The sequence below is a fragment of the Agelaius phoeniceus genome, chromosome 4 (assembly GCF_051311805.1).
Source record: "Agelaius phoeniceus isolate bAgePho1 chromosome 4, bAgePho1.hap1, whole genome shotgun sequence".
Taxonomy (NCBI): domain Eukaryota; kingdom Metazoa; phylum Chordata; class Aves; order Passeriformes; family Icteridae; genus Agelaius; species Agelaius phoeniceus.
The window spans coordinates 17,308,159-17,326,276 of NC_135268.1; the positions used below are offsets into that span (position 1 = coordinate 17,308,159).

The 18,118-nt window shown below is 38.0% G+C and overlaps 1 protein-coding gene across 9 annotated transcripts in view; it reads left to right on the forward strand.

The window, feature by feature from the left end:
• ANAPC10 (anaphase promoting complex subunit 10) overlaps positions 1-18,118 on the forward strand; it is a 144,218-nt gene that overhangs the window by 23,827 nt on the left and 102,273 nt on the right. For 6 of the 9 annotated variants that reach the window (XM_077176990.1, XM_054633322.2, XM_054633321.2 and 3 more), the window contains exon 5: positions 8,687-8,861. In XM_077176990.1, coding sequence (XP_077033105.1) covers positions 8,687-8,861 — 175 coding nt within the window. Of the gene's footprint in view, positions 1-8,686; positions 8,862-9,100; positions 9,971-11,987; positions 15,648-18,118 lie in introns of those variants that run through there. The other 3 variants (XM_077176988.1, XM_077176989.1, XM_077176987.1) reach the window with 3 other exon arrangements.

An 18,118-nucleotide genomic window follows, 5' to 3' on the forward strand; every position in this document is an offset into this window, starting at 1 on the left:
ACCTTCAATTTGTAGTGCTTCCCTAAAGATAGAAAACATTAGTTTTCACTAACGGAGATTTGCAGATCTTTCTAAATGTGCAATGTGCAGCATTGGCTATTTATTTTATAGTAACTTTTTGGTTGGTTTTTGGTTTTTTAAATGTACTGTTTGTTTTCTCACAGCTGCATCTATAATACTCGAAGCTACTGATAATTTGATTTGTTAAGTACCCTGATTTAAAAAAAAATATTTTAAAAGTCCCCCATTCTTCTTTCAAAGTGCTGGAATTTCAAAAAGGCTTGCAGCAAGCCATGGATTTTCTGCCATTCATTTTTAAGGCCAGACTGTCCAAATGTAGTCTGTTCCAGTATGTCTGCAACTAAAATTTTATCCATCTTAGCTACCAGAAATAGGCAAACTGAGGCAGAAAGCTTGTTTTGGGCTGCATTACCTGTTTTTTGGTACTGTCAGCCAAGAATTTTTTTGTAGGTTTTTCATCTTCAGTGTACTGTCTGCCAAGCTCAGGGGAAGTAACAGGTTCACACTGGAGTCACGTTCCTGTAGGTGAGAAGGAATTCCCCTGATACCAGGAATCTTCTCAGCGTTGCAGTGGCCTTGCAAAGGTATGGCATTCCTGTGGCTTGTGACAGCTGTGCAGTGAGATTAGGCCCTGCAGGAGAGTATTACTGCACTTAGAGTGTATTTGCCTTCCCTTCCTCTACTCTTGACTGCTTCTTGAATGAATTATGAAAGTTTTTCTTTAAGTTTTTAAGTTTTCTTTAAGTTTTTCTTAAATCAAAGCTCCAAAATTTTACAGTTATGACTGGTTTCAATTGGAGACAGTATTCCTTCTGGAGCAACAGATTCCTGTTAAGATGGAATCGCTTTTAGCTGATACCAAACTAAACTTAAATAGCTTCCTGATGTGGGTAGAAGGTTTGTGTTGGAGTTTTAGGCCTTAATCCCATACTTGCACATATGAAACTCCATTCTAGACTGCATTGTCATTCTGTATTTGCTGGTTGGATAATTCTGCTTTTCAAAGGGACAGGGAGAAGGTTTTTGATTTTTTTTCTGAAGTTTCAGTGGATGGTTTCCACTTAAAGCATACACAGCATAGCAATCCTTCTCTAACGAGTTTTAATTTATGGATGTGTCCAGCATAAAGTGTTATGTGAAAGTTCAAATGACCTCGCTTAACAATAGGACTTCAAAAAGGTAAGACTGAAAAGCAAACTGTCCAAGACTATTCAACATTTTTGTCCTTCTCTGAAGCAGAATATACCTCTTGAAGTATATATTTTTGTAATGAATGTTGAGCTGCCTGTCTCTCGTTCTTCACAGTAGAACATATTAAAAAAAAAGTGCATATGGCACAGCAAATGGGAGAACAGTGTTTCTTTCTTCCAGAGGGACTTTCCTAGTAAACAGTTTGTGACAAATTCCTGATGGTTTCTGCAGGTAAATTTTCTAGAATGAAGAACTGTTTTCAGCCACGTTCTAGAGAATGAAGTATTCAAAGACTGTTGTCAGTTTTTCTCCCTTTCCTTTTGCTTTTTTTTCCTGCCACCCAGAGTTAAGCAGGCAATATTTTCTGAAATTGCAATTGAGTCAGACAGTTGTGGCTGACAATTTCACAGAGGTTGAGCATTTGGCAGGTTATTTATTTGTCTGTCAGGCTGGATGTACCTGACTATGCAAGTGCTGTGAGCAGATGCAGAGGTGGGACTGATGGGCAGGGTGGTGGTTGTTTAAGTACCACGGACAGGGGCCCCTCCACACGTGTCCCGACCATCCATGACTTCATCTGTCAGGAGCTTTGTATGTGGGCACTTCAGCACAGCCTTCACCCTTTTGCAGGCATCATTATTTGGGATTCTTTGTCACTTGGAGCTTTTGAAAGAGCTGTTTTTCTGTGAATCCATGTCCTAAAGCTCTTGGTATTCCACAGTGAGTCTTTTCCTCCATTGGACAGGAGGCTTATGTGCATGCTTCCTCACCAGAGGCTCCCCATTGTGTCTAAGACTTAACTGTTGTCTTCTTATGTGTTCTTCATCTGACTTCAGCAGAATGCAAAGACAGACTATAAGGACATTCATAAAGCTGACTTTCCCTGTTAACCGTTCCATGGATTAAATTTCAGCTCTTCCTAACTTTATTCCTGGTGTAATATTGAAATTTTGCCTGCATCAACTGTATGTGTCTTAGAAGATATTGCATTGGTTTCTCAGCAGAACCAAATAAAAGGGTTCCTTTTTAACTGTATGGGGAAATGATAATCAGGGCACCCAATTCTAAAGAATATCAAAACGGACCAATCACTGAGGCTATTTCATGAATTTGCTGGTGAGTCATTCGGCCAAATGAAGTTTAGGTTGCATCATACATGGCTCAATTGACATCATCTGCTCCCTTCAGAAAGCAGCAATGGGACACAACCCACTGATGTTGTCCAACATATTTGTGCTGCTCAAGTAATCCAAACAGGAAATTTAGAAAGGCACTATAACAATCTGTATTTGAGCATTGTGAATACTAATCCTTGACCCACCAAGGATTTGCTTTTCTTGCTTTCCTACATATTCTTTATAGCTTGGTTGGAGTGTTTAGTTGTCTGTATTGCATAAAACTTTCTAACACCTTGGCATTGATTAATTTTTAGTGTTTGAATCTGGAGCAGAATAGTCTGAAGGAGGTTCTATAAAACTTCTTGCAAGGATCATCTGGACCTTTTTTCAACTTTCCCAGTCTTCCCAAAGGTCATTTCTTTCACTTTATTTGAACAAATAGCATACTTAAAGATAAGAACTTTTAGTGTTTGCAGGTTTCACTCTCTAATATAGCTTATTCTGCAACTGATCTTGTGTCTACCCAAGTCCACAGCTGACTCTTCCTGAGGGGATGGACTGTGTTCCTTTAGACTCTTCAGGAACTGCAGTTTAAAAGAATGGAAAACTTCTCTTGCCTAATGGACTGAAATGAGATTTCTTGACCGTTTAAGGAGGTGGCTGATTAAGACCACAGAGGCACCTCCTTAGGTGGTCGTTGCTTCATCCGAGCACACAAGTGTGCTGTTCACAGTGGGTCCTTTGAGCCTGTTGCTGTGTTCCCTGTTAAGTTGCTAATGTGGTGTCCCTCCTTTGGCTCACTTGGAACTCACCAAGTTTCTTTTGGACTTGCTTCATTTTTTCTGCTGGAACTGGTGCATCACTGCTATTAACTGGTTCTCTTCCTTCCTAAGTGAAGTGATGGCTGAAGCCCAAGCTCTGCTACTTCGTGTGTTGACAGTTCCAATACTTGGAATTATGCAGAAGCACACAGATTCTCAGTCCTGGTAACTAAATGGTAGGACATGGCCGTTATGGAAACAGGATTTTGCAAGTTAAGCCAGCCTTCTTTTTCCTTGCCAGTTGTTGTGAAAACATATTTGGATAGCTGTAAAAAACAAGGGCTAAACAGGAAAAAGCCTTTTCCTACATGGGAAAGTTCATGTACTGATAAATATTTAATTTCTGAACATAGCATTTCTTTTCCCTGAAACTTAGTTTTATAATCTGCTGCTTGGAAGAATACATTATTTATTGAGAACACTTGCTTTGAAAAGCTTAGGTTTTTATAATAACTGTATTGTAAGAACTAGCTATGCACATAGACAAAATTATATGTGTGAAGAGTCTAGCCACTACTTAATTTCATAGTTGGCTGAGTCACTAAAACAAAAAGCAGCTTTAACAGTTTTATGAGAAAAGTAGGAGGAGTAAAATTAAATGCTGTTTGATTTCACAGCCATTTGAATCTAGTAGTAAAGTTGATGAAATGGAAATTTGATGAGATACAAACATCTCAGAATAATGTTTCATGCTGAAGCTGTGATGGCAGGAAGAATTCTCAGCTTTCTGTCAGTACATAGGTCCTCTTCTGCTCACGCTTCCCAGGGGGAGAAAATGAGCTGCTTTTTCTTCCTATTCCCCTGAGCTGGGAGCCCTGTCTAGCATACATCTGGGATGGGTTTGTAATTACACTAAATGTAAAACTACTTACAGTGAGTTTTTTCTCTCTATATCTTCACAAAAGATACCCTTAAAGGGTGGGAGAAATCAAGTCTTATTTCAAGGATGTTAGCCAATTGTAAATATAGCAAAAAACTTGGGTTGCATTTGTAACCCTAGTAGGAATAGCAGTTAGAGTTATATGCCATTTGGAGACACCACAGAATGTAAACAAAATATCACTGAGTGTGTAAAAGAGGCCAATATTCAATTTAGGTAGGATTAATACTATAGGAAAGTATTGGTATAAAGTATAGAATACTATAGAAAAGTATTCTTTGGGTAAATAACTTCATAGCCTATAAGGAGGCTAGTGACTATAGAAGAAGCTTCCTTCTAAAAGCTCTGGTCTTGTGTTCAGTCATCTCTCTGAAGTGTAGCCTCAAGTTGCCTTGGTCTTATTTTCTTTTTTTAATTTTTATTTTGTTGTGTGGTTTGCATCTTCTATGGTAGGACACCCATTAGTTGCAATAGTAGCCTTGCCAAATATGTATGGAATTCTGTAGAACCTCTGGACTGTACAATAAAATGAAGAAAAAGGGCTGTTAAAGTGGCTGGAGAGGACAATTCCAATGGGAACATTAATTTTCCTTTGGCTTTCCAAATAATGTGGATTCCTGGAGTTGGGAATATATGTCCATAGGTGAAGCTGTAGCATGCAGAGGACAGGAAAAATAAGAAAGCAACGAAGAGAAAGCAGGAGAAGAGCTAGAATATAACAGCAGCGAGGACAAGTGAGTGATTTTTCCATTTCGATTTTTATCCCTTTGTTCTTTTATTTTGACTTTCATGGTCTTCTTATTTTCCAATTGTCACAAAATTTATAGTATTAGAAGCAAATATAAAAAAGCCACAAACCCTGGGCTTTTAGTATATTGTACAGCAAGATTAGTCTAGAGCTGCAGGAACTGTCCTGAGTTACCAATACTTAGCTTGCACTGATTCATTCATACATTTTCTTTTTTTTTTTTTTTGAAAAAAAGACTTTTCTAGAAAAACACATAACAGAAAGAAATTTTGAATTTTTAATTTTGCTCAGATGATAAGTAATAAAGCTGATTTAAAAAAATTTCTCAGAAGACAGTTTTTTACTATGATTGAATCTTAATGATCTGCATAAGGTTAAAAATACAGGAGGCAACTTAATCTGGTATTTGCTCATAGTGGACTGATGCTATGAGGTGAAATACAAATATATCTGTATATGTGTGTGTGTCTGTATGTATATACAGTGGTCTGTGCTTTTAAAGAACAAGCTTGACTTTGAGCAAAGTCAACTGAAATGGATTTCAAGTATAGTATTTTGAGTGGAGCTGCCAATGCCACCTGTACTTAAGGTTGTGTGACCTTTTCCGTTTTAAGGCTTAACTCCTGGTTACTTTGACTTTTGCCAAAGTTCAGTTCAGACAGATTTTTCCTTGCGAGATATCTGCTTTGGGTTGAATTTTTTTGAAAGTTTCAGCCAAGGCAGTTCTGTTCCAAGAACAAGGCTAGTGAAAAGTATGCTGTTTTGCTTGTGTGAGAATATTCTGGTGTCCTTCTTTGATGCTCCAGTGCCCCCAAGCTCTAAAGCAAGGATTTGAAATTTGGCAATAGTTCAGCCTTTGTGTTGAGGATGTGCCTTTTGCCTCCCTGTAAAAATCCACCCAAATTTCCAGACCAGTTTACAAGGCTTTGAAAGATTGCCATTTGCATGGGCTTAATAGGAATTTCTTAAAACTTCACAGTAAGCTTCCTTTAGATTCTGTTCACACTGGGAATGCTCCAGGCAGAGTAGAGCCACATATTTCATCCCACTTCTGCTCTGAGTTGTGGTGGCTGGGTCTGGGTGCTGACATGGAGCTAGGAGTGGGCAGCATTGTGTCTTGTATCACCCCTGCCTCTTCCCATGTCCTGGTCCTTCTCCCTGGTGACGGACCTGGGCCCTCTGGAAACAGAAAATGTTTCACTCATCTGAAAGAGCATGACAGATGTGGAGGAGAAGAATTTGGGAGAGAGTGTGTGTCTGGTTTATACCATTCCTTTGGTCACAGAAAATGTGTGTATGATACTGGCAAAACACGACTTCCTTTTCTACTGAGTGTTCAGTTTGGTTTTGTTGCATTTAAACCTCAGTAGCTGAGTGGGTATCAGGGTTTTAATGAACTATGTGAGCATCAATTTGAAAAAAAAATGGTTAGTCTCAAATGTCAGTACAGGAATGTTAGAGGGCAGAAATCAAGAGCTCACTTTTTTCAAACATTGCAGCCTGACATTTGCATTTATTACACTCTAGCCTTCAACTTCATCACAAGTGTTGTGTGTTTTGTCCAAGAGGCAACTGTTTGACTGGAATGGGGAAAGGGGCCTATTCTGAGGATGAGTCCAGGATTTGTACAAGTAAAGATTGTGTGTTCATCTGTTAGGGAAGTTGAGAAATGTGGAGTGAGGGAAGCTGAGATTTGGGGAAATAAAAAAAAAGTCTTTGTGGCTAAGACAGATCAGTGGTGCTTGATGAATTGTGTGCTGTCTGTGCTCAGTCTTGGTGTTTCTACAAGAAGCACTCAAGTGGCTGTTCCTAGGTGGCTGCTCAGACTTTGTGTTGTGGCTGGCTTGAGAACTTGTATCCATTTGCAGAAATGCAGAACTGCAAGTGAGCCGGGGAATCTTTTAGTCTGATTAGCCTAATGCCTCATTTGCCAGTTTTACAGGTGAAGGAATGACTTGTCCCATCCCTGTAGAAAGACTTGGGGACAAACTGGTTGCCTTTGTAGCAGGACTGGAAAATAACATGCTGTAAATAGAACATAGAACCACCTCCTTTGATCAGGGATGAAACAAAGCATTGGGAAATATGCCATACTTTTAGCCTTCCTACTTTTTTTTTTTAAAGTTACTTAGTGTTAACTAATCTGTTTCATACTGATCTAAGCATAAAAATCTCAGTATCTTAGCTCTTGAACTCAAATTTTCCACTTTGAATTAGCTGTCAAAATTTGTAAATGCTGAGGATAATATTAAAATGCAAGTTTAATTAGCAGTAGCCTTGTAATTCTCTTCAAAATCACAGTCACTTGACCTTAGTAGTAGTTGAATAAAGCATTAGGAGGATCCTCCTCCTCTGTTTACTATGAAGATGGGAAGCATCCTTGTTTAAGCTGTTTACTGCCACCTCACCATGATAAATTTCCCCTTTGTAAAGCTGCTTCAACAAGACATCTTTTTTTTTATCCCCTTGTAAAGTCAGCCATGACCTGAAGTTTCCTATGGAAAAAAAATCAAGTTTTTTGAAAGGGACAGTGCTACAGCAAATAAGTGACTGTGTTTGTGGAAATGTCTAGCTCCCAGAGTGAAATGATTTGCTGCTAAGGTTTAGTGAATTTAATGCTTTGGAAATAATTCGTTGGAGAGTCTGCAGCAGTGGAGAGTTTTGGGTTGCGGTTATTTGTTGGGTTTTTTTCCTTGTTCTTTCTTTTAAGGTGGAGGTGTAAAAGATTTTTTGTCTGCTACTTTAAACTGAAATAGTCATCAAAGTTTTTTGCTTGTTTCTTGGGTTGTTTTCTCAGAGTCCCTGCTCTGAACCAGTAGCTCTCAGCTGGGTCTTGTGAAAGCTTCAGCATAAACAAGGCATTTGACAGCATGTGCCATGCAGTATTTTTGGGAGAAAGATGGGAATTTTGAGCAGCTCAAAGCACATACATCTTCCTTAGGGGAACTCAGCTGCTAAGAACAACACTCTTATTTGCTTAGCTGTGTGAATCTACTTGCTAGTGGACAATTGTTTTGTGTTTTGTTTTCTTTCCCCCCCAGGACTTTTATTTACTTGTGTGCTCTTCCATGTGTGTTTTGAGCTGTGCTTTGAAGTTGGGCAGCTAGTTTTAAACAAAAGCTGTTACCATGCTCTGCATAGCATCCAGTTTGATTTCAGCAATCTGTTCTGTCAGTGATGTGGTTTAGAGTTAAAAAAATGCTGTTCTTTGCTTGCCTTGACATTGGTTTGTGTAGGATTAAAATGGAAAAAGATAAAATCATCATGTCACACTGGGTATGTTGTATAAAAGGCAAGTTAAATGTGATTAGAATGTGATTTAATGGCTGTGCAGCAATTATTAATTGGTCATGATACATTAGATGAAGTTTGAGGTATCCTCTATTTTTTCCTCTGTCACCTTCCTTTTCCTCTTCCCCAGTCCCCCTAATAATCTAAGGAATTTCTGAAAATCCAGAACTTTGTGTTCAATTAGTTTCCTACATAAGTCACTCAATTGTACTTCAGAGTGCCTAGATAAAACAATTTAAAATGCATATTTTGTCATGTTTGAGCATTGTCCTTCAGTAAGAAGGTCCAAATGCTACACTTTTACTTTCTTAAATTTATACTGAAGTCTGTATTCTTTTATATTGATTTTTATTTTAGGATTAGGGCACAAAATGAGGAATAGATTCTGAAAGGCAAAAGCAAACAGAACTGCAGACAACCAAATTAATTTGTATACATTTACATGAGCAGTAAATCAGCTATGAGTATTCAACTCTGTTATTTCAGATTATTTTGAAAAAGTAACTAAAATGTGATTAACAAGATGGCTTTATTAAATGGATTTAATATGTGGTGATTTATATGAAGTATGTGAACTGCTTGTGAATGTTTTGCTCTTCTGTCTTGTTTTTGGCAGCAGCTGGAATTAGTGGAACCCAGTGGCTGGATCCATGTTCCTCTGACAGACACCCACAAGAAGCCCATTCGCACCTTTATGATCCAGATTGCTGTTCTGGCAAATCACCAGAATGGAAGAGACACTCACATGAGGCAAATCAAAGTGTACACCCCTGTGGAGGAGAGCTCTATAGGTAAATTCCCCAGATGTACAACAATTGATTTCATGATGTATCGCTCCATCAGATAAAATTTCCTCATGAGGAACAATAAAGGTATTTTTTCATGACCATATCATTGCTAAAGTATTCAGATACTTAAAGAGCAGGGTTTACTTCAATGTAATTATATCTTTATACTTTGTACAGTTTTGAAATAAAGATAATCTTGTGTTACAGTGTGCTGTAGTCTGTAATTTTGTTTCTTTTTCTAGGAGTCTGAGTGCTCTTGTACTCTGAGGGAGAGAAAACAATCCAGGCGCTCTTAAAAGAATGTGTTTGACTAGGTGGGAATCAATAATTGATTTGATATAATACAGATATTTTGGGGGAGGATTTCTTCCCCTAATGATCATGCATGGAAATAGTTCGTTCCTTTACCTAAAAATGGCTCTTTAAAAAGTTGCTCCTCTTCTTGAACAGACATGATCTAAAGACATTACCAGTAGTATTTTCCCATTATTGCTTATGCTAATTTGTTGTATCCTTTTCTCTAGAGGGTTGTTTCTGCTCAGTGGCTATGTGCATGGATTTAGCCTTCTTTATAACTACAAAGTAAATATTAGACTTGCAGAATATCTCCAGTTGGAAGGGACATGGAAAGATCATAGAGTCCAATTTGCTGCTTCTTGCAGGACTACCTAAAACTAATCCATATGACTAAATGTTGTCCAGATGCTCCTTGAACTGAAACAGGCATGGTGTCATAACCATTTTCCTGGGGAACCTGTTCTTGTGACTGATAATGCAGTGAAGATGACAATGACGTGGAGAAAACCAGATCTTGTGACTGATAATGCAGTGAAGATGACAATGACGTGGAGAAAACCAGACCTTTCCAAATTATTCAACTTAGTACATGCATTAATATAGATACATTGAGTGTAGGTCATCTAGAACATGATAGCTGTTGAAAATAGGTGATTTAGGCATGCTCTGGCATCCTACAGCTATGTAGGAATGAATGGGGTGGTCCAATGCAGCTTCTAAAGTACTGAGAACTTGAGTATAACACAAGTAATCTCATGTTCAGAGCACAGAATTCTTTTAATGTGTGTTTCAAATAAAGGGCATTGCGAGGAAAATGTGTGGTCTGTCTGCTTGCTGTGAGTAGGAATATTTAGCACCTCTACTAATGTCTCCTAATCTAATCATTAGTTATTTAAACTTTTAAAAAAGGGGGTAGATTTAGAAAGAGATGTTGTTGAAGTACAAAGGTTTCCTTTAAAGGGTTTGGTTCTGATGAAACCCATTCTTCCTCATAGCACCCGGAAAGTTGATGGTCAATCTAGGCTAACCTGAGCCAAGGAAAACTTTTGTCACTCTTCTTATTTGTGAGCAAGGAAAGGCTAATAATAGTGGAGACTCATCAAACAATTGTGCATCATCCTGCAGAGGAGAAGGGAGATGAAATAGAGGAAAATGGGAAGGTTGTTGAAGAAGGAGGAAGATTTAACTGTTGAAATTTGTTTGATATACTTGATGAAGCTGTTGTTTACTGAAAAGTTTTATTTGTGGCTGAATTCCACAGTAGTTAGGAGGGTCATTAAACAGGGCGTTTCTTGATAAAGAACCTTGTAGAGAAGTGCATGACTAGTTTGGGGTTTCTATTTAAATGTGGATTCAGTCATTTCAGAAGGACCTTAATGGAACTTTACCTTTCCCTGTAGAGGATGGATCAAGTGCAGAATTCCTGTTCAGCAGAAGTTGGCTGAACTTGTGCCTTTCACCAAGTCTGTCACTTCTATGGATTTTCTTATTTAGTGTCAGAGAGTTGTGCATTCCTATTCACTTAATTAAAGCAAATCATGTACTTTTGATGTCCACTTCATAGTCTTCTGCTTAAAAAAACAACAGTATACCTCTCCTGGATTTATCTAGTTACTTTTGCTAAGTTATGGATTGTTTTGCATGGAATTTCCCTGGTTTTCTCCCAGAAGTTAAGATGGTGGTTGTCCATCCAAGCTTTGCCTTGTCAAGCCACTCTTTCCTAATTAAGGATTCTACCACAGATAATTCTCTGGTAATTTTGTGCTTTGGTCAGTAACATTTATCTTTTCATACATGTCACTCTGCAAATGTTATATCTAGACTAATACTGCTCCGTGCCAAACATTATCCAGTAAGCTAGGAACAAGACAGCACAGCCTTGTTCTTCTTATTTCTGTCCTTCCACCAGTAGGCATAATTTTTGGATCTTTAGAGAGGTATTCTAGCTTTTATTGATTTTTTTCAGGACATGGATCTCATGCAGGATAGTGGCCAGCATTTGTGTCAAAAATTTGGAATTGTTATTTCTGGCAGCGTCGTTGAATAAGCTGAAATACAGCTTGACTACTTATCTTGCTCTTCTGAAATGACAGATTGTGTTCAAGTGGTTTTAAGAATCCATGATACCCATGGTAAGCTGGGTTATGTCAAGCTTTACTGTTGGGGAAGGAATCTGTACTCAGTTGGAAACAAGTGCAGTGGCCATTCTAAATCCATATGAAATCTTTTCTGTGTTGTTTTGTAGCAATTGTAGATACATTGCATTGCACTGGTATTTAACATCTGTGGAAGTACATTTGGTTTTTAACACTTTTGGCACTTGGTCACATAAGGCTGCTGATTTTTAAGTGATGAGATCCTAGATCAGTGTATCTGAAAATAAAGCAAGTTGCTGCCTTTGTGTATGAATGTGGTACTTAGTATTTGAATTGGGATAAACAAACTGGGCTGCCAAGTCATTCAGGAAGTTACTTACACATATGTTGTATTTAGCTGCTGCTTCTTTTCCTTGCTCACTGTTGTCAAACATGCAGTTGCTTGGAATCTTATCACTTTCTTCTTTTCTCTTGTATAAGAAGCACCTGATGAATATTGAGTAGTACAAGTAATACTGGAATAAATGACAGACAAAATGGAAGATGTATTTGTCCTGAAAAATCATGACTTGGCAGTGATCTGACTCATCACTTCAAAATAGTAGTAATTCAGGGGTTTTTAAACCTTTTCTTGGAAGGTCACTAGGCCTTTCTGCCTCACAGAAAAGAAATTTGGTTCCCAGTGTAAGTGTAAAAACTTTCCTTTTAATTCAACTTTAGCTTATTTCCTTTGCAGATGCTAAGAAGAGGGAGGTGACTGAGTCACCAGGATCTTGAACTCCTGTTGAAATGAAGGACTGTACCTGTGTTTTGACTAAGTCGTGTCTGTGTGTCTTCTTAGCACCACTGTGTAAATAAAAAAGGCAGATGGCAGGAGAGGGAGAAAAGGTATTTGCTGCTCCTGGTTTCTAAAATGGAGAACAGCAAAACATTTCTGTTTTGTTTAATTCACATGGGGAATCTCTGGCAGAGCTAGATGTTAAAGGCGTATCATCACTATCTATCTTCTCCTTTCACTGTGAAGCTGATTTTCAGATAATGATCCTGCTTCCAAGACAAATTTTTCAGTAATGCAATTTCTGTATGTAATTCTATTTAAAAGTTTAAACTGTATTTTGGGTTTTGCTGTTCTGGTTTAGTCTGTAGGGGAGATCCTTTTGCCAGCACTCTGACTACAGATGCACCACTGAAACTCTTCAGCTGAGCTTTGGTGCTTGTTCTTACCTCCCTGACGTGAGTCTTACTGTTGGTAGTTGTTTTTCTTCACCTGTGTTAAAATAGTTTAAGATTAAACATTATTTAGGTTTGAAATCTGTTTATAAGTTAGAGAGAGATAGATACTGAGATTGCCAGTACTGATTAGCAAAACCTCATGAATTTGGGCATAATGGATGAAGTGATGGAAGAGACTGAAGGACCATGGAGAGCTACCATGTATTGGGAAGGCAAATTGTTGCCTCACCTAATAGGGCAAGCCAGTGCTCCAGGCATTAGGTCATTGCTTGACTTAAATCCCCACCTTTCACACAGCAATAGCCAGCAGTAATTGTAATTGCCTGGACTCAAAAACTGCAAGTAAAACAGGTGCTCAGGCAGTTCATGTCAGCTGAAGTGAGTCAGGGTGATATGACTGGACCTTGTAATTAGAGCTGAATTGTACAACACCCTGTAAAGAAAGAAGGAGAGTCAGAAGCTCCTCTAGTAAACTTCTCAGGAAGCTCCAAACACTTCAGCCATTTGTCAACCATAAATATGTGTCTTTGCTTCAAAAAGAGTGAGTGGGTTTTTCTATAAAATGTGTTTTCCGGATGGGTCTGCTTAGTAATACACAAAAGAAGAATTCATTGCTCTGCCAGGCCTAAATGAAAGCATAAATGCTCATCATAGTGTTACTGTGTTTTGCTGTGTAAATGAATTATGGAGATGATTTTTAGTGGATATTTTTATGGAATTTACCAGTAAGCTCTGCAGCTTTAGGAGAATCTATCTGAATTCTTTGGGATCACTGGATCACCCAGGCTGACCTCAGCATGTGCTTGCCTGCAGGGGGGGAGTGGAGGTTTGGGCTCTGAAGAGCCCATGGTTATAACAAGCAATGCAGCACTGTGCTTTCAGAGCCTGACTTGTTTAATTCCTGGTAACCTTTGAGCTCTTATTCCTAAGTTTTGTCATTCTGTGTTAATGGTTAATTAACACTGATGCATTGATTACAAGAATGCTTTGCATTCCTTTGCATGTTTACACAAAAATAGCTGTTTATTTAATATTTAATTACCAAATTACTTCTTGAATTAAATGCAATAGTTTTTTGCAGGAGCATGAGATAAAAATCAAAATGCAATTAAAATGTTCATAATATTAAGAGTATGTCCCTCTAAAGATGGGATTGCTGAGGCTTCCAGGCAAAGGTATTGGGTGGTCTGCTGTTGGTTTGGAATACTTAAGTGTTCTGGTTTAGATCAGAAAGGTGTTAAGGTGCTTTTATAAAGCTGCATAAAGCATCATTAAACATTGTTCATGGAAGCAAATTGAAAGTCATCCTTCACGTGCCATACTTGCTGTAACTCCAGGCTGACATTTCAACGAGCTGTTTTACATCAGCCTAACAATTGCCTGTGACAGTTTCTCCATTTGCACCAAAGAATAAACCTCTCTTGCAGCAGTCAACAGTATTAGCATGGTTTAGTTTAATGGAAAATGGAAAAAAAAAAGCCCCAACCCCAAAGCCCAGGTAATGAAAATTATGCTAATACTTGATGCAGCTAGAAGATATAATCCAGATGTAATTATATATGAAGTGAGAAAGTAAGTTTGGGATTGTTGGAAACATTAAATACCTGAACTCTGATCCCAATGAAGTGAATTACTGCTGTTAATTATAAATAACTATATGATTATAATAATAATTATAAATAGCTGTAGGGGAACAGTTTAGCCAATATTTAATACTCTAATTTAAGGAAATTAGGTGGGATCAGTGACTCCCCTGTTATATAGATAAAAAGAGGCAAACCTGGAGCAGTTTTGGAAGTTTCTTTCTCAGATGATTCTTTCAATATACAAAATTAGGAGTAAATTCCATACACATGCAATGTAGTATGAACATGTAATTTGTTGAAATCTTTTACAATTAGAAGGTAAAAAATCCTTGTATAAGATGAAAGCATCAGTGTTGCTCTGCAACACTTCACTTTTGGAATATTTAGTATTCTTGAGTATATGACTGATATTGTGTAGGTGACAATGTCTAGCTTGCAGAATGATCTAAACGAAATTCCCAAAGGCTGTTTCTTTTCAGTATTTACTGTATTTTTGTACTGGCATATAACCTGTACTGTGAAGCAGCAGAGAGGAAAACTTCTATAAACAAGTCTCATTCACCCTACAAAAATACTACCATGACAAGCAAATAATTTATGACTAATATCTGGGCAGCTTAATTAGAAAACACCTCAGGACAGGAATTTTCTTGTTTTCTGTAGTTGTCCATTTCCTTTAAAGATATGTTTCTCTCTTTGCTTAAACTGATTAGAAATTTCAAGTAAAAGGTGAGTTTACTGATCTCTTGCCAAGGTTTTACCTGTTTGTCTACACAACTACTTCAGTTTGCTCTCCTGTTGCCATTGAAATTGGTATAAAATAAAGAAGTGTTCATTCTGGCACTTCAGAGTAGAATCTTTAATCTGGGGCACACATCTCTGAAGAGAATTTCTATTAGGAACAAATAAACCCATATGATCTAATCTTTCAATTGTATTTAATTGAATCCTCATGTTTTCCTTGGTGTGATTTTTGATTTTTTTACAGTGTTTTTATCAGGGTGATTTTTAATATAGGCTGGGATCTTGTGACCTCTTGTACTCAGTATTAAAGCTTATTCTACATTTAGTTGAGACTAGTCTTGAGTATTTCAGATGTTATGCTTCTTTATCTGTTCCATCTGCTACTATTTCCCATTATTTGGCAGTTGAGAGGGGAGAATTACAGCACTTTCTAGAGGTGCATTTTTCCATTGGAAAACCAGTGGGAATGCTAGTGAGACAAAGGTTTAAACTGAAATCTTACTGAAAGCTTCCAGGCTATTGTTAATCTTCTAGCAGAGATAGCTCATCTCTCAGTACAAGTTATGTATATCTTCATTCTGTTTGATTTTTTGTCATTAATTTATTGAAAATCCAGTCTATGTTCATGTCTCTTCTCAACAAAGTCTCAAGTTATTCTAAACCTTCCTCGTAGGTAGAGATGTAAATCTCAGTGGGAGTGCATGTGCGCAGATGTTGCTGTATCCCATGTTCCCAATCCTACTGTATTTCTATCCTCTGATTATTCAGTGTAGTTTTTTAAGGCCTTACAATAAAGCAGGAGGTAGGTAGGTAATAAAAATTTTTTTCTTTTAGTTTTCTGGTCTTTTTTTTTTTTTTTAATTCTTCTTTAACCTAATTTTTCTACCTGCAGTAACAATTTGCTTTTAATTCTTCCCTGTGTGTGATGGGGTTTTTTGTTTCTTTCCTGCATTTTGGTATTTTATGATGGTTTTTTTATCAAGTAGTTTTACTTCTAAAAGGAGATAAGTTCATCTGGATATACCTGAAAAACCAGGAAATTATTTGTCTATTATATTTACCAACAAAGTGTTTGTGTCATCCCTGAATCTCTCAGAAATATTTTTTCAGTATATAAATGGCTATTTAGACTGCTTTCCTCCAGATACTGCAGTTTTCATTTCTTCCGGATAGAAGAATTAATAACTGTATTCTCTTGTTAACATAAAGCAAAGGCAGCTTCATTAAACCAGTGGAACAGTGCAAGCCAGGAGAGAGTCAGTTCTTGCATACTAAATGGAAAAAGATTGATATACATGTCTTGGGAAGTTTGCAATGGCAGGTTTATCTATGTTAATAGTTTGTACAATCCTCCTGTTCCCATAATTTATGCTGCCTTTTTTATATGATTATGTGTTCTTTTTCTCCACCTTATTCTAGCAGTGAAATAAAATAACATAGCGGAAGGAGTCTATTACTTCTGGAAATTTGAAAAGTATGGAGTGAATGAGGTGAAGTCTTGCAGAAAGGGAGGACATGGTTTTTTGATTAAGACAGATTGCTGTTTGGAAAGTTGGACTCCATCTTTATTTTCCCTCACAGTGACTCTAATAAAGTCACTTGAATATTTTCATAGGTGATCGCTCATTGTCTGTTTCTTGGAGGATTTACTCTGAGAGCTCTGGTTCAGATTTTCTAAAGTATTAGTGAAAGTACCTGGCATTCTCAGATGTCACTGAGGGCAGAGGCTTGCTTGCATCATTCATTCTATTCAGCTCAAGAGATAACCTGGAAAAAAAAAATCTTTCCATTAAAAACAATGTCATTCACTTATTGGGGACAAAAGTTTGCATTCAATTAGTTGATTTCTCTGGTTTCTGATGGCCCTTATTTTTTTTTCCTCCAGAAGTCATTGTGTCTGGACCCTGCTTTGCTCACTTGCAGTGCTTGCCTCCTACCCAGCCTTCAAACTGGCCCCAGTCTCATCTCCAAGTCAGAGTGCTTTTCCACCCTAGGCTTTAGTTTTCCCCTCACCTCCATTTTCCTTCCCCAGAACTCTGTCCCTTTCCCAGTCACTGTGGCAGCATTTTGTATCCTATTAAGTCATACATTTTCTCACCCACTGCTCATTTTCTCGATATTCTCCCCGAATCCCCTAATTTTCCATTTTCCCTCCACTAATCCTGCAAATTTTCCTTTCTTTCCCAGCTAGTCCCAACTAATACCACATGCTCCTCCCCACATTGCATAATGCATATTCTGCCTGTCAGCTCTCTTCCCATCCTGCTGAAGTCACAGATGATGAGATTACTGAGAGCACAAGGGAGAGACTTTTCTGGTTTTGGTTATAATACTCAACCCAGCCCAAGGATACAGTACCTGAAAGCAGCTATTACAGCAAAAGGTTGACTTTGCCCTGCAGCTTCACACCAGATCATGTTCAGGATTGTTCTGAGGAGTTTGCATTTTTAGGCTTGGCCAAAATTGAGCAGACTTTCATAAATGGTTCTGTGTATATCTCCTACTCTCTCTCTGTTCCCATCTAATTTCAGAATCTCTAAAGCATTTGAGTGCTAAAAGTTTCCAAATAAAAGATTGTGAGAGCATTTCTCTGAAATGGCTGAATAGTTTTGGCTGGAGTTTTCAAAAATAAATTCAGCCTGAGGCAGACAGCTGGTATGGGAAATTTCAGCTAACAGAGTTGCAATTTGGCTAAGTTTTGAGAAACTCGGAAGAGATTTGTGAGGGAGTGAACCCTGGGCAATGTTTCACATTTCACCAAATAGCATCTTCTGGGCAGTGTGCTTTGTCACTTTGTATGGACCTTCCCAATTGGTATAAAATTCATTCTCTACAGAAACTAGCTAAGCTTCAGTATATTAGAATAGCTATTTTTATTTGGGGTTTATAGACTCAGAGTTTTTAAAATAATTTATTTGCTTCCCCAGTCTAGTTGAAGTATCTTTCTGTATAGGTCTATCCTGCCAAGGGTACTTGTACTGAAAATATCTCTGTTCTTTTATCCTTTTTCATAGCTTCCAGGGGGAATTTGTTGTGGAGTAGCAGTGTCCCAGGGTGAGCTCTGAGAGGGTTTTAACCTAGCACTGTCTGCAGCACCCTGCTGTGAATCTCTTCCCCAGTGTGCAGTCTGTATGGTAATAAAAGGAGCAGAGTAACTCCTCCTGCCCTGTTCTCCTGAACTGCTTCTGTGAGCCAGGCTTATTCACACTCTTGTTTTTCAAGCTCTGGCATTATTAAACTTTTCTTCTTTCTTGCCTCCTTCCCATTAGATTTGCACTGGGTTTCAACCCAGGCACACCTCCAT